The 23,521-nt window shown below is 44.4% G+C and overlaps 1 protein-coding gene across 3 annotated transcripts; it reads left to right on the top strand.

Moving 5' to 3' along the window:
* The first annotated feature begins 1,478 nt into the window (after positions 1 to 1,478).
* Positions 1,479 to 15,226, top strand: krt1-c5 (keratin, type 1, gene c5). 3 transcript variants are annotated; one of them, XM_083644034.1, is made up of 9 exons: positions 1,479 to 1,667; positions 2,172 to 2,585; positions 3,617 to 3,699; positions 4,873 to 5,029; positions 9,026 to 9,226; positions 9,443 to 9,568; positions 12,716 to 12,933; positions 13,714 to 13,742; positions 14,756 to 15,226. In XM_083644034.1, the coding sequence occupies exons 2-9, from the start codon at positions 2,184 to 2,186 to the stop codon at positions 14,869 to 14,871; spliced, it is 1,332 nt and encodes a 443-aa protein (XP_083500160.1). In that variant the 5' UTR covers positions 1,479 to 1,667; positions 2,172 to 2,183; the 3' UTR covers positions 14,872 to 15,226. The 3 variants fall into 3 exon arrangements, with proteins under 3 accessions (XP_083500160.1, XP_083500161.1, XP_083500159.1); XM_083644035.1 differs by having other exon boundaries at positions 2,169 to 2,585; positions 9,026 to 9,190; XM_083644033.1 differs by having other exon boundaries at positions 2,169 to 2,585.
* The last annotated feature ends 8,295 nt before the right edge of the window (positions 15,227 to 23,521 follow it).

Genomic DNA, 23,521 nt, shown 5'->3' with positions numbered 1-23,521 from the left:
CTCTCTCCAGAGGAGTCAAGCCAGCTCCTAAACTCTTTGTATTGAAAAGTTGCACGCTGCTCTTTTGTCTCGTGCGTCCAGAACCAGAGGCTTATGGGAGCAAAGGAGGACAGGGCAGACTTAACTCGACAGGTATGTAGGCGTGTGTGAATGTAAGCCGGGCCTCCAGCCCAGCCAAACCTACGCCCTGCATTTCTCAGGGGTCTTTCCTTTCTTGTCATTCTTCTCGCTCGGCATTGTTCCTGCTTCCTCCATGCTTCTCCCCATCCCGCCGGGCCGTGCTCAGGTGAAGGCAGCTTCTCACGTTGCTCCGCTCGCATTGTGTCCACGCTCAATAGGATCACTGTGGAGCCCGGCACAGGTTCTTCACTGCAGTGCGGCCAACCCCCAGCTACAGCCAATCAGCTCAGAGCCAGGAAGACTGGAGGAGGCTGATGTCACCGTGTGGAGATATGCATGATGATTTGATTTCTCTTTATTTAAGTGTCATTCTTCCAGTGAAGCCCAGCCCATATGGGCTTACATGACACCTTTCCTGTGAATTCTTCATAAACATAAAAACCAACAGAAACAGCCAAAAATACATACAGGGCAATTATAAATTATAATAAAACATGAGACACAACAGCCCTCATAGTTAGGCCTGTATAAACTCCCACACATCTTGATAGCTATTCTACTTAAAGAGCTGAGCTTGCCTTCTCTTCCAGGACATAGAAATACGATTCTTATTCTTATTCTTAGTCTTAAATATCCAGAAAAATCCACTCCAACTTCTGGCCATATGAGGCCAAACCACAGTTCAGTTTGTGTGTGTGTGCGTGCGTGCGTGTACTGTGTAGGAGTGGGATGTTGTATGTTGGTTAACACCATAGACTGTATAAAAATAGGTTAACACCATAATAGAGGAAGTGGTGAGTCAGACAAAGCCACTAAGTATTTCCACTTAATTATTAATTTCTCTGTGAGCATTTTGAATCACGTTATCAGCACTATTATTCCTTTTGTAGTTACCATTAATTTGATTAATGTTATCATCATTTTCACCACTACCCGTATTGACTGTAACACACGGGCTGCTACATGTCTTAAAACAGGAGTCGCAACAAACCATGTTCAAATTCAGTGGGAAAACTAGAATAAATTCACTGAAAACGACAACATCGAACAGATTTATGCACTAATGCTTTTTTAGGCTAGATGTAAGCAAAGCAGCATAGATTGCGGATTTGGAAGAGAGTAGATTTAGATTTGGCTTCACTGACCCCCCCCCCTCCCACACACACACACACACACACACACACACACACATTTAGCCCGACTGGTTCTGTTTAGTTATTGTGCACCACAGCTATTCTCTTCAGTGTATGGTGTCACATTGCAATCTCCTGTTTGTGCAGTTGTGATTGGACGCACTGGCGGTCGCTCCACCCCACAAATAGAGTCAAGCGGCCGCAGCCCGGCTCACCTGTGAAATCTGGTCCAGCAGCAGCAGCTCCACCATCAGGGTCAAAACCTGTGAAATCTGGTCCAGCAGCAGCAGCTCCACCATCAGGGTCAAAACCTGTGAAATCTGGTCCAGCAGCAGCAGCAGTCACTTCAACCATCAGGGTCAAAACCTCACCGAGACGTCTCCACTGAAAACCTGCTGAAGAACAAAGCTCTGCGTAAGTGGCGTCTCTTTTCTTTATTGTTCTTTTATTGTTCTATTGACATGATTGTCTTGTCACTCATTGATTATATGATGTATTTTTGATTTTGCACGCAGGAGGAAAGCAGATTTGAAACTCACTGCTACAGTATAGTCTTCTGACACAGATATCATTTTGGCTCACTACAGTCTTCTGACACAGATATCATTTTGCCACAGATGGAGGAGATGCCTTCAAGTCTAAAATAAATCCTCCGTCTTCTTTTTCATGATTTAAAAAATACGAGACAAGACGAGAAACATAATGTTTAGGTTCTACAGCACTTGTATTTTAACCGCTATCCTTCGTCTTTGGACTTGGCTTGTTCTTTTATTGACAGTGAAGTTATATCTCCAGTCACTGTCTGTGTGCTACATACAGTAGGCTACACCTTAATGACATAGCGAGACCACAATGCAAACTGTATCCCAGGTATAGCGTGATGAGAACACTGTGCCCTGAATAAACCTGTTGCAGCAGCAGTGCGACACCATGGCCTCCACCCTCTCCGTGCGCAGCTTCTCGGTGCGCCAGCCCTCCTTCTCCAGCATGTCTCTGAGGCACGACAGCGGACGCAGCATCCGCTCCAAGGCGCCCGTGTCCTCGCTGTCCTCCGCCACCACGCTGTCCCTGTCCCGCTCGCTGTCGGTGGGCAACGGCCTCAACGTGCTGAGCTCCGGCCTCTCCTTCAACGGCCTGGGCGTGGGCGCCAGCGACAAGGAGACCATGCAGGGCCTCAACGACCGACTGGCCAACTACCTGGACAAGGTGCGCTCGCTGGAGAGGTCCAACGCCGAGCTGGAGGTGAAGATCAAGCAGCTGATGCTGGAGCGGGCGCCCAAGGGCCACGACATCGAGGGCCTGATGAACCAGGCCCACGTCATCGGGCAGGAGGTCAGTGTTCAAAATGAGCCGGTGGTTATTCGTGTTCAAATGCAAACTATTATAGCCCCATGAAAGAAGACAGATGATCTCAAGGACTGTGTGAGAAAAATACAGATGTCATTATCACCCTCCTCATTTTAGATAGATAGATAGATACGGTAGATAGATAGATACCATAGATAGATACGGTAGATAGATAGATAGATACGGTAGATAGATAGATAGATAGATAGATAGATAGATAGATAGATAGATAGATACCGTAGATAGATACGTTAGATAGATAGATAGATACGGTAGATAGATAGATAGATAGATAGATACCGTAGATAGATACGGTAGATGGATAGATAGATACGGTAGATAGATACCGTAGATAGATAGCTAGATAGATACGGTAGATAGATACGGTAGATAGATAGATAGGTAGATAGATACAGTAGATAGATACGGTAGATAGATAGATACGATAGATAGATACGGTAGATAGATAGATAGGTAGATGGATACGGTAGATAGATAGATAGATAGATAGATAGGTAGATAGATATGGTAGATAGATAGATACGGTAGATAGATAGATAGATACGGTAGATAGATATAGATAGATAGGTAGATAGATACGATAGATAGATAGATACGGTAGATAGATACGGTAGATAGATAGATAGATACGGTAGATAGATACGGTAGATAGATAGATAGATAGGTAGATAGATACGGTAGATAGATAGATAGATAGATAGATAGATAGATACGGTAGATAGATAGATAGATAGATAGATACATGTACGGTAGATAGATAGATGGATGGATGGATGGATGGATGGCAGAAGAAGGCACAAAGCTCCCCTCAAAGTGAGCTTTACACTTTCATTGAGTGGCGGTTCAGTGAGTGCATTGTGTGTCTTGTTCTGTCTGCAAGTGACATGAAAACAGGATGGTTTAGCGTTAGAAAAAAGTCCATAATATCTCTCATCTTCCATTGCCACCATCATGATTTCCTACATTTTCCAACATGTGGCGGTTCCCCCGCTCAGGTGAGGAAGAAGACGCTGGAGAACGCGCGCATCATGCTGGAGATTGATAACGCCAAGCTGGCAGCCGACGACTTCAGGGTCAAGTGAGTGTCACACAGAGAGCTTCTTCTTCTCTTCTTTTGACTGGCCTGTATGTGAGCGTTCACACGGGGGCGCCAAGACTGCAGAGCCATGTGAATAAATGACCTTTCTGTCCAGCTGCCAAGTAAGAGCCCCCATTCCCACGCTGCTCGCTAGCACGCCCGCAGGACACTCAGCGCTGCGCCGCCATCGGTCAGCAGCGTGACCGTGATAGATGATGGTGCGGGTCAGGGAGACATCATCCATTCCTGAAGTATCCACAGTTGTCAAGGAAAAGATGCTAGAGTGTGTGTTTTTTCTTCTTCACAATGTGTTGATGGTATGCTTCCTGGCGAGCCATATATCAATTGGTAATGATTTGTAGGGCCTACTGTTAGCGCTCTGTTAGCAGCTAAGTTTATGTGTAGCCACATGCTGTAGCTGTTGTCATGTGACATCCTTCAAGAAGTCACATGCTCATTACATTCTCATGGGTTGAGGAAAAATCACACCCACACACGCGGCCTTATTCACCTTATGCAGAAGAGACCCGTCTGGCTTGAGAAACTAACAGGAAGTGTAAATGCAATCGGAAGTTCTCGATTGTATTTACACTTCCTGCGCCTCATAAACCTATTCTGACTCATAATGCGAGTCAAACTAGGTTTGAGCAGGTGAGTCAGACTAGTTTGAGCAGGTGAGTCAGACTAGTTTGAGCAGGTGAAACACCCGGCGTTTTGAACAGGGAGTCGTGATACAATGGGTCAAGTGGGCGGGGCTGCATAAGGTGAATACAACCCTTTCAAACCCCCAATGGATCAACTAAAAAAGTGCATAGTGTTCGAGCTAAAAAAAATAAGGCTGATTTTATAGTTCCTGAACAGTTGACATTTTGGAGATACAAGGTTTTCACCGGACAGTAACATCATGTTTGTGCATGTTAGAGATCGGACAATATATCAAAATTCAATATATCGCGATATGAAAAATGAGAGTCATAGGGCAGAAAAAATGAATCACGATAGCTGCATTTTATTCTGCTGTAATAATCACAAAATGAGATGGTTTGCCCATCACAATTTCACAAGCTCTCCATCCAAATGATATGCTCTTTGTAATGAGATATTAAAAGTCATAATTTCCCCTCCTTTCCCTGTTCTATTTCCCCACTACGTTCATACTGTACACGCACGCAGATGGGAGGCGGAGGCCACCTTGTGCCAGTCCGTAGAGAGGGACTGCCAGGCTCTGAGGAGAGCCAAGTCGGACCATGACCAGATCATCGCCACCCTCCGTGGAGACCTGGACAGCCTGAAGGAGGAGCTCTACTTCCTCAAGAAGAATCACGACGAGGTGAGATCCCTTCCGAGGGGAAGGTCACGTCAAAATATGATCAATGAGTGTTCACTCGTCAGCCTAATCACCTAGCAAGTTGTCAAGTAGAACCTTCCTGCAGAAGGAACTGAATAGACGGCTCTTAGAGGTGTGGCACGGTGGCTCAGTGGTTAGCACTGTTACCTCACAGCAAGAAGGCCCCCGGGGTTCTAACCCCGGTGCATCCCCTGGTCCCTGGGGAGTTTGCATGTTCTCCCCGTGTTCGTGTGGGTTTCCTCCGGCCGTGCCCCGGTTTCCTCCCACCATCAAGACATGTATGTTAGGGTTAATACTCCTGTCAGTGCCCCTGACCAAGGCACTGGCAAGAGAACTGGAGTTGGTCCCTGGGCGCTGCACTGCTGCTGCCCACTGCTCCTAGATCTAGGAAGGTTACTGTTGTAAGCTGTTATAATGATCATATAGCGGATGAGGAGTGGTGAATTCCATTCCATAACAGTTCCTACTAGAGGATGGGTCAAATGCAGAAGATGAATTTCCCCACGGGGACAATAGAGAGGCAAAGTGGAACGTCACTTCCTGCTTCATCACTGTACCAGAGATTTTCATCTGCCATTTATTTTCCCATAGACATTTTGTAAAATGCTTATAAAAATAGTTTTACTTGTTCAAACCAAATGGTACAGATATATTTAGAAACAGGAGAAACCGTGTAACATTTCACTTGGACCAAAACCCCCAAAAATGCGGGTTTAAAGATTATTTTTTTTCAATGTTGTTTTTTTAAGTTTTGGTCTGAGTGAAATGTTCTATGGCCTCTCTCCGATTCTCAATATAGCTGAACCGTTTGGTTTGAGCAAGTAAAACTATTTTTATAAGCATTTTACAAAATGTCTATGGGAAAATAAATTGCGGAAGAAAATCTCTGGTACAGTGCTGAAGCAGGAAGTGACGTTCATTTGCCTCTCTATAAAGTATAACTCAAGTCAACTCAACTTTGAGGTGCGTGAGGGCCAGTGCGTGACTGAGATCATTCCAAAAACCACAAGGCTGTTAATGCATTTTCTAATGCATTGTATTTTCAAGCTGAAACAATAGGTTGCCAGAAGCCAGCAGAGTGTGTGTGTGTGTGTGTGTGTGTGTCAGTGTGTGTTTGCTCTCCCAGTTATGCCAGAAGGGTTAGCAGTATTCAGTATCTGAAACGAAACATGATTATGTTTGGCCACACCCTACCTTTTGTAGTCAGTGCTTCTAGATAGGCTACCATGATAACACACGCACGCACGCACGCACACACACACACACACACACACACACACACACACACACACACACACACACACACACACACAGACCAGATCATTTGAGCTCATCCAGCTTAGGGAGTGTGTGTGTTTAGACAGTCAGGTAGGTGTGGTATCCAGGATGTGGCCTGTTACGGTAACCTACCTGGCTGTCTGACATTCACTCACACGCTGCTCTGCTCTCACTAGTCTTGACTGAGTACCAAGTTAGAGGTTTATCTGAAAATGTGATCCTGTATCAGCTGAGGCAATTTGAAAAACAAATGAATGAATGAGCCACAAACAGTTTAAATAAAACCGAGTATCATTGCAGATCATAGAGGCTTTGTAGTGTAAACCAGTGGTTCTCAAACGTTTTCATGTCAAGGACCCCTAAACTGACACACTTTGATAAGATTTTGTACCAGGATCCTCCATCTGATCATATCTTCAGCTTTTGTGCCGACCCTCCCACTCTCTTGGCCCTGTCTTGCTAGTCTTGCAGACCCATGAGAGTTCTTACACTAGGACACTCTGGGACACCCCTCTCACCAAACCGGGAACAGAATCTTGGCCAGCGATTGGTGAGTGGTGGATTCACCCTTCACCAATCAGTAACGACTTTGCGATCAGGGAGGCCCACCCACCCTGAGACCGCCCAACTAACTGGCTCCCATGTGTCAACATCGAGCATTTCGAACCACTCTCTCATTGGTCTCTGTCATTCATTCAATCTCAAACCAGCTGTGGCTGTGAAGGGGCACAGATTCATCTGTAGTATGCGGAGCGCAGCTTGATTCAACGTAATATTTGAGTCTGGGGAGAAACTACTGTCTGCAGGAGCTGTGGTGTTGGGGTCGTTAGGCTGATTGGGTGCACCTGGGCCCAGTGCACAGAAGACCTTCAGGGGAAGGGGAGTCATACACCAAAGTAAAAGTTAACACATTGAATGCCAGCCATGTTTTCATTCCTGTAGGTAAGTTGTGCCAGGGGTGTTTTTGACGATTCTGGCTCATTTTAGAGACAGCCGAGGATTCTTTTCTGTTAAGAATTCATGAACACCAATCATCTAAAAATAACTAATAGAATGTGTGCTTTCTCTGTCTAAAAGAGTTAGTTTGCAGAGTTAGTAGTTATGTAGATATTAGCCGTTGAGTACAGCATGGTTTCAGCGTCTGGAAATTTATTCAGAGATAAATGGCTTTTTGTGAAACAGTCACTTTAACCATTCATTTTTGGCATCAGTAAGACCGTCAGACATTCTAAACAATAGTTTTGAACAGTAATTTCCTCCATAACAACAGGAAACACCCCTCTCATTCACCCCTCTCATTTAAACTCCTCCCTCCGTGTGTCTTCTCCTTCCTCCTGGCTGTACAGCGGGCGTGTCAGAAGCGCTTTTGCTGCTGCCTGCCTGTGTGCCTGCCTGCCTCAGCGTTGCCAGACGTACGATAATTATCGTATTTGTACGATAATTTCGACCTCTGTACGATGTACGATCAATAATCCCAAAATCCCCCAAATGTACGATAATTTCATCATTTTGTGACACTTAGACGAATCCTACGTCTATCACTCTATCTGTTTATACAATCATCTCTTCAAACAACATATTTGCAGCCAATACGTGCAGGGTGTTTTGTTGTTGTTGCAACGCAGGCTGAGATCACAGTGTTGAAAGATCATGCCAAGTCCAAAAAGTAGCCTGTGATCAGCCCAGGTCCCCCCGACTTTGGCGCGCCGAAGGCGCGCCGCGCTGGGGAGGGGGCGTACGATAATTTCACTCCAAAAACGATAATTTTGACCCTCTGGTACGATAATTCAACATTTGCCATCTGGCAACACTGGCCTGCCTGCTTGCCTGCGTGCAGACGCTCCTTGTGCGAGTCAAGATGGGCCGGGGAATGCGTGGGCGATGGGCAGATGTTGATTCTGGCCTTTCTGAGGTGTTTCAAAGTGTGTTTCACCTATGATCTATTTTGCAAATCGCTCTCCGCTCTCTGTGTGCTGCTGCCGGTGCGCGGCCGCTCTCAGGCAAGACAAGTCTGTTACTGTAAAATCGCCACGGCATTTCCTTGAACGGCTTGGTCCCGCGGCAGTTTTTTCTTTGATTTCGGTCGTCTGGGGGAGCACTGTCAACACTTAGTGGGTCGGTAAAATAGATTATACACATTATCTTGCTCCAATAGTGATCTCGAAGATGTAAAAGTTGTTGATTGATGTACCACCGTCAAAAAAAAAAAAATGTTTATGTAAGACGAGTAAACTCGGCTCTGGCACTTAAGCGTTGGATTATGTAAGACGAATTATTTCGGCTATGGCACTTAAGGTGTTAAACAATAATTTATTAGCTAATACTATGGGAAAATAACTAGACAACATAAAGGACATTAACCAAATGAACAGGACAAAAGGTGCATCGGTGAGGAGGGAGAGAGGCGATGTTTAGACAACAATGTGGTTACAAAACAGTGCTATCCAACTGGTTAGTATGATTCATATAGCAACGCTGAACACAAAGTCTGATCAAAATGATCAATGACAAAAAAGAGAAGTTCCCAAGTAAAACTAGAATAGTTCAACCATGTCGAGAGATAGAGTGCAATGAGTCATTTAGAAACAATCAGCTATTCAGGCTTTCGATGAGTCGCTAAACTCATCAAACTCATCAGACTATAAAATTGTGCAGCAGCGCTTGACCCACAGTCCTGGCCTCGCTCTTTGTACCGTGCAGGAGAAGATCTCCCTGAAGTCGCGTCTGGCCAACGAGCAGGTGAACGTGGAGGTGGACGCGGCGCAGGGCCCCGACCTGGGCTGCATCATGGCCGAGCTCAGGGTCCAGTATGAGGGCATCACCCGCAAAAACAAGGAGGAAGCCGAGACCTGGTACCTCAAGAAGGTCAGTCCCAACTCCCTCCTCCAATCTCTCTCTCAGGTATTTAAAGTTATGTTCCGCTTCTCTACAGATGTTACTCATTTAGTTTTGCAAAAGCCCCGCACCTTTACCGCTGCAGCAGTACTGTGGAACTAAATGAGTAACATCTGTATGAGTTTCTGCATTTTTGAACAGTGCATTATTAGACTCCAGACTCCAGACATGAGATAGCCTTTTGGTGTGTGTGTATGTCTACTATGTATTTGTGCTGCACAGCTGGACGCAGTGCAGTCAGAGGTGAAGGAGAGCAACGAGGCGTTGCGCTGTGCCCAAAGCGAGCTTCACGAGAGGAGACGCTTCCTGCAGGCGCTGGAGGTCGAGCTCGACAATCTGCGCAAGCAGGTACAGCAGCAAATACACACACCTAAACACTGTGAAGCAGCAAACATCTCATTCTCTGGGCATATCAACCTCAACTAAATCATATAGATTACTTTCCTGCATGGTGGGACTGGGTACACCGAGATTGTGATGGTGGGGGACACAGTAATACCTTCGTCCTCAATGTAGGGGTGCATCTGGGTAGAGTGGGGTATGTGTCCGGTCGCTGCACTAGTGCCATCCTCTGGTCGGTCGGGACGCGACCTGTTCAGGGGGGTTGAGGAACTGGGTGGGAATAGCGTGATCCCCCCCACCACACGCTACAGTACGTCCTGCCAGTGAAACTCTGTGCTGTCAGAGGAAAAGAAGGCGACTGCACATGTATCGGAGATAGCACGTGCTAGTCTACGGCTCTCTCTCCAGATCGGCAGAGGGGGTGGCGCAACAACCGTCTGGGGCAGCAGGGGGAGTTTGGCAAGTAAAGTACAATTGGGGAGAAGAAAAATGCAAAAACTTGATATGTAGGCGTGGTGAGTCAGCAAGCATTCACAAAGATGTCCTTGAGCAACCACAAAAAAGACAAGCAAAAAGAGAAATTCCCTGTAGGGATTAGTAGAGAGGCAAAGTGACTGCCTACTTCCTGCTTCAGCACTGTACCAGAGATTTTTATCCGCCATTTTATTTTCCATAAACATTTCGTAAAATGCTTATAAAAATAGTTTTTATTCGTCAAACCAAACGGTTCAGCTATATTGAGAATCGGGAGAGACCATAGAACATTTCACTCGGACCAAAACTAAAAACAACTACCGGTACACTGAAAAAAGATTTTCTTTAAATCCGCAAATTCTTTAAACGTTTTGGTCCGAGTGAAATGTTATGTGGTCTCTCCTGTTTCTAAATATATCTGAACCGTTTGGTCTGAACAGGTAAAACTATTTCTATACGCATTTTACGAAATGTCTATGGGGAAATAAATGGCAGATGAAAATCTCTGGTACAGTGCTGAAGCAGGAAGTGACGTTCCACTTTGCCTCTCTATAAAGTCTCACATTAACTACTGTACCATTTCACCGCTACTTTGAAACCCAATAACTCACCTCTTCCTCACCTGGTCCCTCCTGCACACACACACACACACACATACACACACACACACCCACCAGGCCTGTCTATAGGTAACAGCTGTTTTCTCTTTGTCAACAAAGAGCTAATAGCGATACAATGTACACGCTGATTTCACTCTGCTCCTATAATCAATCACTGCGACAGATCCCGGAGTCAAACAAGCACATGTTTTGTCTGTGTCACCGCTACATGTGAAAACAGAGCGTAGAGCAGCTTCAGGTCTTCACTGGAGACAGAAATACCTAAATGGTGTGTTTGCTCAACCTGATCGTTCGCCCACAGTATTGAATAGAGAGATATTGTGGCGCTGACAGTCCTTATACCGGTCCTGGTCAAGTGGTGAGGTATTAGGGTGACCATATTTTGATTTCCAAAAAGAGGACACTCGGCTCCGCCTCGAGATACTTTATTATAGCCTATAATACAAAAAAATACTCTTTTCAAGTCTTGCTGGAAAAATAAATACAAAAATATGAAATAATGTTATAAATAATACCTCTGTATTAGAAAATATTTTAACAAAATATCTCTTACAATATTGTCAATGTAATAATGTAAATAATAAAACCGTAACAAACCAAAAATTAGGCTACTTCAATATTAATATAATACTATCAATATTACTTCAAGGCACTATTAGTGCAATCCATGGACCTGTAGCTGTTGTGGTGTTTCACAGTATGAAATGCAAATCGTCCGTTTTCCCGGTCCGTTAATTTTGTAGACGAACTCTCCCCCCGCACAGCTTTCTTATGTTTGTCTGTGTCCATGTGAGCTTTCAGATCCCCCGCACCTTTATTTGAAAGGGACACTAGCTTTGCACACAGTGCACTCCGCCTCCCATTTGTCCCGACCAGGATGGTAAGTGGGGAATTTTGTAGTAGGAGGCTCGGAGCCAGTGCTGCTCCGATGTCAGCTCTCTGTGTTTGTGAGTGACACAAGAGCCGCCCACAAGGGAGGCAGCCTCTCAGGGATTACGTCACACGCAACAGAGTACTATTTAAAGCGCCAGGCACCGTTATGCCTAATGGTCCTGTGAAAACCCGGACATTTTCAATAATTAATAAACCCCCCCCGGACACCCCGGACAGGACGTGAAAAGAGGACATGTCCGGGCAAAAGAGGACGTATGGTCACCCTATGAGGTATTGAGGGTCGTAAATGGATGATGCTGCAGCTCCACAGGGAAACATTCAGGGCAACATTGGCTCTGTGAAGAACTGGGAATTATGTTGGGCAAGTCTGACGTTTGTTTGAACAGTGAGAACTCCTTTGTGGACCTTCAAAGTCTACATGCTCTCCAGATTGATATGTATGCTCTGTCTAAACAATATCGAGCTAAGACTATTGGTAGTATTCTATTACATCACCAGTCACACCACACGGCCATCTTGGTAGGAGAATAACAGGTGATTGTAAGCAATTAACAGGTGGTTACAATCAAATGACACACCCAGCCAATGAGCTGTGTGTATTGTAAAACGCCATATTGGTAGGAAATGCATGTGGCATCATGGGAATACTTTGGATATAGGGCTTTCATCTTTCGACCACATCAGTGATTTACCATGGTGTTGTTAAAATGGCTGCCATTAGGGTTGATGTGGACTGTGCCACCATTGTAAATAGCTATGCATATTTTTGGTCAAATTAATTGTCACACCTCCTAATCCATACAGTAAACTATTGGGATCGTGGTCAGGACAATAGACCCATTTCACGGGGGCCATTTTGTGCCAAAAAGGCAGGATAAACACAGGTGCAAGCAAAACACTAATGAGGGTTTCCAAATTCCAATCATGGAAGTTGGAAACCCTCATTAGTGTTTTGCTTGCACCTGTGTTTCCCCTGCCTTTTTGACACAAAATGGCCCCCGTGAGAAGGGTCCATTGGTGGCCTCTATCACACGTAGCAGCTTAAAATGATGTGGACACGTTTGTGTGTGTTTGTGTTGCTGTACACGGCACGTGTATTGTATGTTATTCTATAAGTTATTGTTATTTCTTATTGCCCTCGACCTACTCTATGTGCTGCTGGCAGGTGGGCGTGCTGGAGGGCAACCTGGGGGAGACTGGGCATAAGTACTCCATGGAGATGGAACGTCTCCAGGCCTCTCTGACCCAGCTGGAGGAGGAGCTGTCTCAGCTGCGTCTGGACATGCAGCGCAACAAGACCGACTACGAGCAGCTGCTGCGCATCAAGCAGAACCTGGAGATGGAGATCGCCACCTACAGGAGGCTGCTGGAGGGAGAGGAAGTGTGAGTGGTTCCCTCATCACCCCTTGTACTAGTTCTGATACCCGTTGGAGCACACAACCGCTGGCCATTTAGTCGGGCCCGCTCAGGTGTGCTCCATCAGTAGCTAACGAATGGCGCGCTCCATGGTGCTGAGACTGTGTTCACTCATTTTGGACACTAATTAGCCATTTTTGCCAATTTAGTCTGTCCTATTTACCGAATTCAACTAGAACGAGCGCACCGCAGATATATGCCTCCGCCAGCAAGTGAGCAGTCGACATCCGTGTCTGTCCAGACTTTGATGTTTGAGCCAAATGTGAAGAAATTCCATCAAGGCTTTACTGAGATATCGCGTTAACGAGTTTGGAAAATGGCGTTTGTGAGGTCACCGTCACAGTAACCTTGACCTTTGACCACCAAAATCTAATCAGTTCATCCTTGATTCCAAGTGGACGTTTGAGCCAAATGTGATGAAATTCCGCCAAGGCGTTCCTGAGATATCGCGCTTGCTCATAAGATGCACGACTCGGTTAGGGCTGCGAAGGTTTTGGACACTGCTGCCAGTATAAGTTACTAATACATACAGTTCTAAAACATTATACTTTTTGTTGAGCACATTTCAGTACGCAATGTAGACCAATTGATTTTCTATTTAAAAACATTGGTACATTTGTCTTGAAGGAATCATGATCGAATAGTTAGTCAAAATCATAAACTAGAAGAAGAAGAACCTACATTGTCATTGCAAGGATGTAGCCTTTTAAAGCTTTTTGATGCCTGATGTGTGCTTCTGTCTCACAGGGTGAAGGAAACACCTCCGCCTCCAAAAAGTAAGCACAGCTTGTTTTACCTCCTGAATTGATCAACGTGCTACAAGATACTGTTATAGAGTTACTCCACATGGCAAAGATGGCAGCTCTCACAGGATACCACTGTGGTAGAACACCTCTTGTTAGTCGGCCAACATTGGCTCATTCTGATGGGAATATGAGCCGTTGTTGTTGAATGGATAGTTTCCCTGCGGTCGCTCTAACAGTTTCATATTTTTTGGGCATGGCCGGTTTCTTCTTCATCTATTGTCATTGTTGGCATGCTATAACAGCGTTCTATTGAATTATCAGCATGAATCACAAAGCACTAAGCAGTGCTGCAGTAGTGGAAAAGCAATCCATCCCCGCTTATCAAGATCCTTTATGTTTGGCCGAATCTCCCCAAATAAAATTCTGGTATCGGGTATCGTGATGCTTCTCCACCCACAGGAAATGACAAGTGAAAACTTTTTTGAGCGAGTGCTCCATCCTGAGGAAGCTGCACTGACCACTGTCAGATCGTTTGCTTCTCTTGTCCCTTTGGTGTGATGAATCACAGACCAGCCAGAATCACTTTGATTTGCGATATAGTAGGTCATCAGATTACATACGAGGAATTTGATTTAGTGTAAGTACGCAGCGTAGCGGTCAGTCAACAGGCGGGAAAAAATAATAATCAGAAGGACGAAATTACCAAAAATCCAAATTGCCGCACTCTGATCTGCTGACCAGCTCCACTGGAGCATTTGTGGTTAAGGGCCTTACTGAAGGGCACCTCAGTGGTGGTAATGAGGGAGGGGCAAGCACTGCTTTTTACTTGACCCCACCCAGATTTATCCTGCCGGTCCCGGGGATTGAACCGATGACCTTCCGGTCACAAGCTCGCTTCTCTATCCTACCACCACTACCCATACTTTTACTTGCCAGAGCACGCCATTAACCATGCACGGTTTGCCACATCACACAGGCAAAGGTCAATCTTATAGTGTGTGTTTTTTTTTAAAGGGAATAATCCTGGTTTTACTGTGTTCCAGAAGAGCCTGAAATCAGGACCAGGAAGATCGTAAAGGTCGTCACTCAGACGATGATCAACGGCAAGGTGGTGGATGAGTCCAGTGAGGTGGAGCAGATCGAGGAGCGCAAGAAGTGAGGCGACTCCACCCAAGCCTCTAAAATCACATGTGGATCAAATCGTACCATGACTAGCTCTCCTGCTTCTTCCCTACTCTTATTTTAACGTCTTAAGAAACAAAGTACTGCAACAGGTCAAATAAATGTGCAACTGTAGTGCAACTGTGCAAGCTTCTGAGCAGATGTAAACACTCATGGATAATGTAATCGTTCTCTGAAATGATCTGATGGGCTGTTTTGAAAATAAATGACCAACATAAATATATGTGGCTCTTGATGAAATGTGTAAGGCTGTTATGAAATGAATGAGAACCTCAGTTGTGAATCAATAGTGAAACACTGACATGAGATCTTGTTGTATTTGCATTATCTTGAACTGGAATAAAAATCGAAATACTGTCTCAAAAATCTGCTGGATGTTGCAGTAATACAGCAAATGGGTTAGATGGTGGTTTCAGTATGAATCATTATTAGAAAGAAAGCCAACTCTGCTCTACAGTGAAACACAATGTAAAAGAAACTTGGACCGAAAGCAGGGAACATAATAGCAGGGAGGGAGAAGCTGCGAAACTATATGATTCTCAACTGCACCAAGAGGGCAGAAAACCTGGACTGACCCAAATAGCCTACAGTGGTCTCAGATGACAGGGCTGTGTGTGTGTGTGTGTGTGTGTGTGTGTGAGTGTGTGTGTGTGTGTGTGTGTGCTCTTTCTGTGTACTGTATGTACACCATATAACAAATGTAAGTATCTCTATTCTTGTAGAAACACATTTCAAACAGCGACGATGTGTGGTAGCAAACGGGGAGGATGTTAAGACCTCAATAGCCTATAGGAAGTGAACAAAATACTGATGCGATGAAAAGCTATTGTCCTGTCATTCTAGGTTACTGTGATACAAGGGCAAGTCGCACATCATGCCAATACGAACACAATAAGCCCGCAGAAAAGAGGGTTGGGTTAGGGTTGAAATTGAAATTTGTGTCCAGGGTTTGAGTTCCCTAGCTGAGACATTTGCAAAAACATTTCTAGGCGTCAACTTTAGAAGATTGTGTTGATTTTCATTGTGCAGCTCTACCATTTTTTTTGCAGCAATCCCCCTGTCGGTAACTCGAGAGCCACTTGAGAGGGTGCAGTGAGAAGGTGCTCCATTTATGCCGAGCACTCTTGTGTCATTTGGGGATTTTCAGCTACTTTTGAGTTTCATACCGGATCACTGAAGCGTTTGCCAGTGTGATACGTTTCACAGAGGGGTGTGGGCATGTGGCAGTGGAGAGAAATGGTCTCAAATACTTTACTTAAGAAAAACTAGCAATAGCTTAATGGAAAAATACTTAATTAATAGTAAAAGTCCTGCACTCAAAAGTTGACTTTAGTGAAATAAAGAAATAGTGAAGTATTAGCAGTAAAATGTACCTAAATATAAAAGTACTCATTTTGACAGTCCCTTTCAGAGGGTTACATTTTTTTGATGCATTAACCTGTAATACGTATTTTCTGTTATAGGGCTAACTGCTCAGTGCTCACATATACTGTTGGGGAGTTTAACCTCTTAACAATTCAACAGATTTTATGAGTTTATTACATGTTTTTCATGTAAAACCTTATTCTGCAAAGTAACTAGTAACTACAGCAGTCAGATACATGTAGTGGAGTAGAATGTACAATAAACCCTGTGAGGCTGTGATTAACAGTGATTTTACAGCAGCTAAGCGGCATCCCTGAGAACACTGGTTTTCAAACTTAAGGACCCCTAACCTGACAAATTAGACCACAGACCCACATTTGATCAGATTTTGTCTCAGGCCCCCCCCCCCCGCATCTAATAATATTTTAGCTATTAGATGTTTTATTACAAAGGTGCATGAAACCCATGACCAAAATAGTCATACAGTCTGTCATTGTGTTACTTATTATATTGAAAATAAATGATTCCCCTTTTTGCTGGTGACCCCTGCAACCTGGGGGTCTCTGGACCCCACTTTGAAAACCACTGCCTTAGAACACCCCTTCGCTGTTGTAAAATCGCTGTAAACCACGTCCTCTTAATATTTCCCTCTGAAATGTATTGGAGTAAAAGTACGAGTGACAGTTACCTCAAAATACCTTAAGTAGGCCTACAGTACTTGAGTGAAATGACAGAGAGAGACACAGAGAGAGAGAGACAGAGAGAGAATGCTGCTTTCATCAGAGTTAGTTAGGTGCAGTGTCAGGTCACTGTGAATTCATGCTATGGGTCCTCACTCCAGTGTGAGAAGATTTACTGTCATCCAGTAAATAGAAATTCCCAGACTCAGATATCACTGATGACGTCGAAACCTCTTTAAATGGCGTTATAAAAAAGACACCAACCTGAGGCATTTTCAGCTGAACACTTTTTTTCTTTTTTTGAGTCTAATAGCATAAACAATGTGCCTCACACACTTTAAAAGCACATAAACAGTGGTATTTTTAGAAACTCGGATATCTAAAAAGAACTGTCTAGACACAACATTGACCCCGCCCAACTTTCAGAAAGAGAACAACAAAGTCACTTTGTTTTTTCACTTAACATCCGTCTTTGAAATACAATATAAGCCCATTTTTATCCAAGTTTCTGTCTACTCTGATATAGAATTTCTTCCTGTATTAAAGGAAGTTAAAGATATCTTATTAAAACTCCGGACACTGCGGTCTTGTTTCCTCATATTACATGTTTAGAAATTAGAATCTGATATTAAAGACCTGGACAGAAACAGAATGACCTTTAAATGACCTGTACAGATTCACTAGTCAACCTTTGTTGACTCTGTATTTTGCATTTTGATAGAGTAGTGCCCCCTTGTGGTTATTTTCTAAATTAAAAATATTGACTGTTTATAACATAAACATTGTGGAAACATGTACTTTTCTTTTCAAGGTTCAGTATCAGAGTCACACACTTCCATATCATTTTCAACATTATTTTCTTAAAAATTCAAACATTCACCCCAGATCTACTAGACAATCTAAGTTCCTGCATCTTCCACTTTGTCGTACCACCAGAGGGCAGTTATCCATCAAATACAAAGGTGTTATCTTATGGAACAAATACATCCACCTGATGGACAGCTCACCCTCCCTACCAGTCTATAAAAGAAAACTAAAAGAACATCTGTCCTCAATGGAATTGTGCTAATTTCTTTTCTGTTGCCATTGTAATTTTTATTTCTTTTGATGTATTGCTCAAATAAGCTTGTTTATTTTGTTTTATTTTATTTTTTATTTTGTACTATCTATGTATTATTACTTGTACTATCTCCTTGGTTATAATATATATATTTTTTAGAAATATATATATATATATATATATTTTCTACATGGTGAGGTTCTCGATAAGCCCTTCCAGGGTTTCTTACCTCTCCAAGCACTGATATGTATTGTATTTTATTAATTTCCCCTCCAGGTGAAATACACTTGGCATGTATTGTCTTTACAGTGCAAAATCAATAAAATCCAAAAAAAATCAACAAGCATCTGCAGGAGAAACCCATTGAAAAACAGGACATTTGTATTTCTAAAACTTACAAAGTGGATTATTGTGCTGTCTAGCCTGTCTTGCTTCATACTACATACTACAACAACATACAATACAACACAATCATCATTAAGCTGGTTGATTCAGGTTGGATTCTACCGATTTTACCTCTCTCTCTTTCTCTCTCTTCTCTCTCTCTCTCTCCCTATGCTGACGACCTGACCGTGCTGGTCAGGGATGGGCAGGACACTAGCGCAGTGGAGGACTGCCTCCGTACTTATCAGAGGGCTTCTTCTGCCAGGGTTAACTGGGGTAAAAGTGAGGCTCTGGGGACGCCTCCACCACTAACTGGGGGCCTACAGTGGGGTCACACAGGTGTGAAACTGTTGGGGTGTACCTGGGCTGGGAGGGGTATGTAGCACAGAACTGGGAGGGGAGGCTACAGCCTATCGATGCCATACTTTCTAAGTGGAAGTGGTTACTGCCTTTTATGTCCTATAGGGGGAGGGTGCTGGTCATTAACAACTTGGTAGCGTCCTCCCTGTGGCATAAGCTGGCTGTGCTCAATCACCCTGGAGGCCTACTGGCCGAAATCCAGAGGAAGCTTGTGAATTTTTTCTGGTCGGGCCATCACTGGCCCGATGTTCTCTACCTGCCTGTCCAGGAGGGGGGACAAGGGCTGATACATCTGGAGAGCAGAGTGGCAGCTTTTCGGCTCCAGGCGGCACAGAGACTGCTGTACCATGCTGGTGTCTGTTGGGGGGAACCGGCGTGTGGGCTGCTGTGGAAGGCTGGACCGCCAGTTATTCCTGATGGAGCATGACGGTCTGAACACAGCGGGGCTCTCAGGATTCTACACTTCTGTTCTGAGAGCCTGGAGACTGCTGAGGCCTACACGAGGGGGAGGTGTAGGGCCGGGGCCATGGCTGTGGGAGGAGCCCATCTTCCACAACCCTTTGCTGCCACTGGGATCTACATGTTCTGCCACGCTGAGACACCGCTTCACGGCTGGGGGAATCACCAAGCTGGGCCACCTGTGGTCTCCGTGGGGGAGGGGGGTGGAAATCCCCCCATGAGCTGGCACAGCGGGCAGGGGTGACCTCCCTGAGACTGGTGGAGGGTTCTTGAGGGAGGTCCTGAGGAACTTGCCGGACAATGTGCGGGACTGCTTTAATGTGCCACAGGTGGACGGGACTCCAGCGTTTCCAGAACTGGAGGTATCTGCTGAGGATGGGGGTTGGCAGGATGCTGCAGGGAGGCTGCTGTATCCACTCCGAGCCTGGGGAGGTTCAGACAGGCAGGCAGCAAGGCTCTGTATGCAGCCTGTTAAGGTGAAGAACCCGGGGGCCTTACAGGATGTCAGGGAGCATCAGTGGGAGGATGTGATAGAGGACCAGAGCCCCGTAAAGTTTAGGTGGAGAGTGCTCTACAAGCTTCCTCTCCCAAAAAGGTCTGGTGACTTACAGTGGAGGGTGCTTCATGGCGACCAATAGGTTTCTAGCCCGGGTTACTCCAGGGGTCAGCAGCGAATGTCCGTTCTGTGATGCCAATGAAACTGTTGTACATGTTTTTCATGGATGCCGCCATTTGGTACATGTTTTTACTGTTCTGAATGGTTTGAAGCTGGGTGAGGTACCTCCTATATCCGTGATTCTACAGATTTTATAGAGAAAATGTCCAATATATCTGACCTCCCTGTTGATGTGATGTTGCTAACTTTGGACGCCACAAGTCTTTACACCTCATGGGGGCGGCCTTGAAGCCCTCCGCTTCTACCTGGAGAGCCGGGATAATGCTGCCATGCCACCTAATTAATTTATAATTGACATGGCATCATATGTTCTGAAATATCATTATTTCAGTTTTGAAAAAGATTTTTACCTACAGGTCTCTGGTACAAGTATGGGCTCCATTTTTGCACCAAACTATGCAAATTTGTTTATGGGCTATTTTGAAAATAAGTATGTATTTAATCCTACTCTGAATCATCATTTTAAGATTCTCAAGTGGGTTCGCTATATAGATGACATTTTTTGTTTATATAAAGGCAGCTGTGATGAATTAAATTAGTTTGTGACCTTATTGAATGGTTTTGACTGAAATATTTTCTTTGGAGTCTATATGATAAAGTACATTTTCTGGACATGTGGGTAATGAAGAATAATGATCTACTACACTACACTATACCAAAAATATACACACAGAAACACACTTTTACTGGCCACCAGCCTTCATCCCACTCCTCTTAAAGATATCTACATATAAGTCAATTTTATAGATTGAGGAGAGTTTGTTCCTCTACTGATGATTTGATTAAAAAGTCCATTGATTACGAAGTCCAAGTTTTTACAAAGAGGCCTACTCATCCGATTGGGTTGAGAATGCTGTCACCCTAGCTTTAAACAAGCCCCGCTCAGAGTTACTGAAAAAGAGTGTCAGAAAAGATCAAACATTTTCAGTAACGTGTCACCACATACTCACCCAATTCACATACCACCAAGCCTATTTTCCTTTTAGACGGGGGGAGAATTGTGATCATGCTGACTTCCAGGCCCAGAGCACTGCAGCACAGAGTCAGACCTTGTTAAGCTCACTTTCAAATGGAAATGATCGTTGTGGTCGCTGTGCTGAGTCCTCCAAAATGACTTCTTTCAGTCACCCGCACACAGGGAAACGGTTCAAAATGAACAGTGTGATCACTTGTGCGTCCACCCATGTGATATATTTAATACAGTCCATGTGGACTGGCATATGTAGGCAAAACGTCCAGACAATTAAAGGAACATCAAAAGTCAAAGTATCTCCCTCTCTCTCTGAGTGAGTCATCTTTCATCTTCCAATTCATAGACGATCTTTGATTATTCTCGCTTGTCAGTTTCGCGCGCAGGAGACAAACTGTGACAAAGTCAAACAGCTCAACACAAGTGAAACGTGGTAACGCTATGCCAATATGTAAGTTCCATATTGTTAAATCTGTTCAAGTTATGTTGTATTTGTGCTGCTGAAGTTCTAACGTTATATTGTGTTGGTGGAAATCATATGTCAATGGTGGAAATGTTTGGGTAGGGGGGGTCGCTAAATTGGAAGTTGTTAACCTAGCTAGCTAGCCTTCTGTAACTAAGTTTGGCTACTGAGCCTAGCCACGCTAGAAGACCCATAATAGCCTGGTCTTGTACTGTGATGATTATATTCAAGTTTACAGTATGATGAACTAGTCAGGAACTAGTTAGGGATAACGTTAACTCTAGTGAGTGGAGGATACACCACCTAACTATGACGAAAAACGGCACAAATCAATGCTTTTCTGAAAATATAGGCTACCTCTATTTACCACTACATCCCTGGCACTTTCCCATGTCACCTGCTTTGCTCTCAGGTCTGAAAATGGCAGCTCTGTGTCAAGTGAATTTAGTGAAATCTTCCCTGCAATCAAATATAAACATCTCGACTATGTCTGTGAGGTGAGTGTAGATTATAATTTATTACAGATTTTTTCTGTTCATTACTCTGTTCTATTGACAACTCTTTCATACTGTCCTTGTTTCAGACCTCTACAAGTCTAAAGGTAACAATGAGCTGCTTGGCACTGCCAATGCCTTACGACCCCAGTAACGGTGACCTTTACCCCCACACCGGTAACCTGCCTGAGGTCACCTACAGGACACCGTGGACCAGAGGTACATTGCGACTTACAAAGTGTCTACACATTCAACAAAAACTATACAGTACCCACATCATAGTCTAGCGATCCTGCGTCTGGGTGGATAAAGCGAGCACGTTACAATATTAAATTATATATGATATCCATTTTGTGCTAACAATACTACTTTTCAGGGAAGGAGATAAACTTTTAATTCATTCCCCCCCCCCCCTCAATTTTACAACAAAGACAGCGACTGCTCTGTGGCTTTGAAGGGCAGAATACAAGGGTGAAGCAAGTTATGTAATTTTGCTTCAATAACATTGCACTGTACACATGGCAGTCTATATGAGGCCATTTATGTATTATATAGGCATCTTGCATACTCGATACGTAGGCTCGGCCGTAGCTCGGCCTCACCTGCCCTATTGGCACGCTCACTAAATGTTATTGCATCAGTGATGTCACAATGCCTCCCTGTGTGTGTGTGTGTGTGTGTGCTCCCCTATCACTGATCAGTCTTGTCACAATGCCTCCATATATATATATATATATATATATATATATATATATATATATATGTGTGTGTGTGTGTGTGTGTGTGTATTAGTTGCTGCTTCCTTGCTAATGTTGCCAACCCCCAACGACAATTTTGCTTCCACTTCTCACAAAAGCTCACTGACAAGCCTGACTGTATAGCTGCATGTAACTCACATGATATGACTGATTCCTGACTGAAGGATTTCTATGAATACATGAAACCACTGTAATGGTATACTTGATGCACTCGACAGGAAAGGGGATCTCCACCGGCGACCTCTTTGTGGGTAGATCTGTGCTGGACGACCTAGCAGAGAAGGGACAACCAATTCATTTCCTAGAAAGGTACTGGCACTTTCAAACAGAAGTTAGAAATTGCCTTAAGGCTCATGTCCACCAGCTCCGGAACAGATGCGGTACGGCTATGAACAGACCCACTCTCATGTAATCTGTCAGACACATGCGGGATCTGACAAAAATGGAACAGGTGCATATTGTTTCCATACCACATGTATTGTCCATCTATTAACATGGGCGAGAGTTAGCCTGGGTAAACCCAGCCGCCACGTGACCTGCTCTCGGACCTGCTCTCAGTCACTACCAGTTGTGACTAGTGAGCAGGGTCTGTCTGAGAGCAGGTCACTGGGGGCTGGGTTTACCCAGGCTAGGCGAGAGTCTGATCCGGCAGTTTTTACCGCATCCGTAACGCATCTGGTGTACATTGGATGTTACTGTGCACCCCTTTCCTTCCAATAGACACCAGCAAGTCATCATTCAGTGACTTGCTTACGAGTTCAAGCCCAGTCGTTTTGATTCAAAGTGTTTGTATGTTCCAGGTTGGGTGTCACTGTGAGTCAGGTGAAGGAGAATCTCGTAGAGGTGATACCCAGTTCATATCCCAACTCTCCGGAGGATCTAGACCTGCATGAGGCCTTGTCCCTCTTAAGCGAGTCAAAGATCGAGGATCCTTGTCTGGAATCCTTTTGCAAGTGCT

This window comes from Poromitra crassiceps (assembly GCF_964638095.1).
Source record: "Poromitra crassiceps genome assembly, chromosome: 10".
NCBI lineage: Eukaryota > Metazoa > Chordata > Actinopteri > Beryciformes > Melamphaidae > Poromitra > Poromitra crassiceps.
The sequence above is the reverse complement of the archived record's forward strand: the minus strand, read 5'-3'. Positions and strand labels throughout refer to the sequence as shown.

Bases quoted from the DNA above. Each gene is read 5' to 3' on its own strand.
- krt1-c5 (XM_083644034.1), top strand. From the start codon at position 2,184: ATGGCCTCCACCCTCTCCGTGCGCAGCTTCTCGGTGCGCCAGCCCTCC. The intron at 9,227-9,442 runs GTATTTAAAGTT...TGTGCTGCACAG, and splicing joins TCCTCCAATCTCTCTCTCAG to CTGGACGCAGTGCAGTCAGA. The intron at 9,569-12,715 runs GTACAGCAGCAA...TGCTGCTGGCAG, and splicing joins TCGACAATCTGCGCAAGCAG to GTGGGCGTGCTGGAGGGCAA.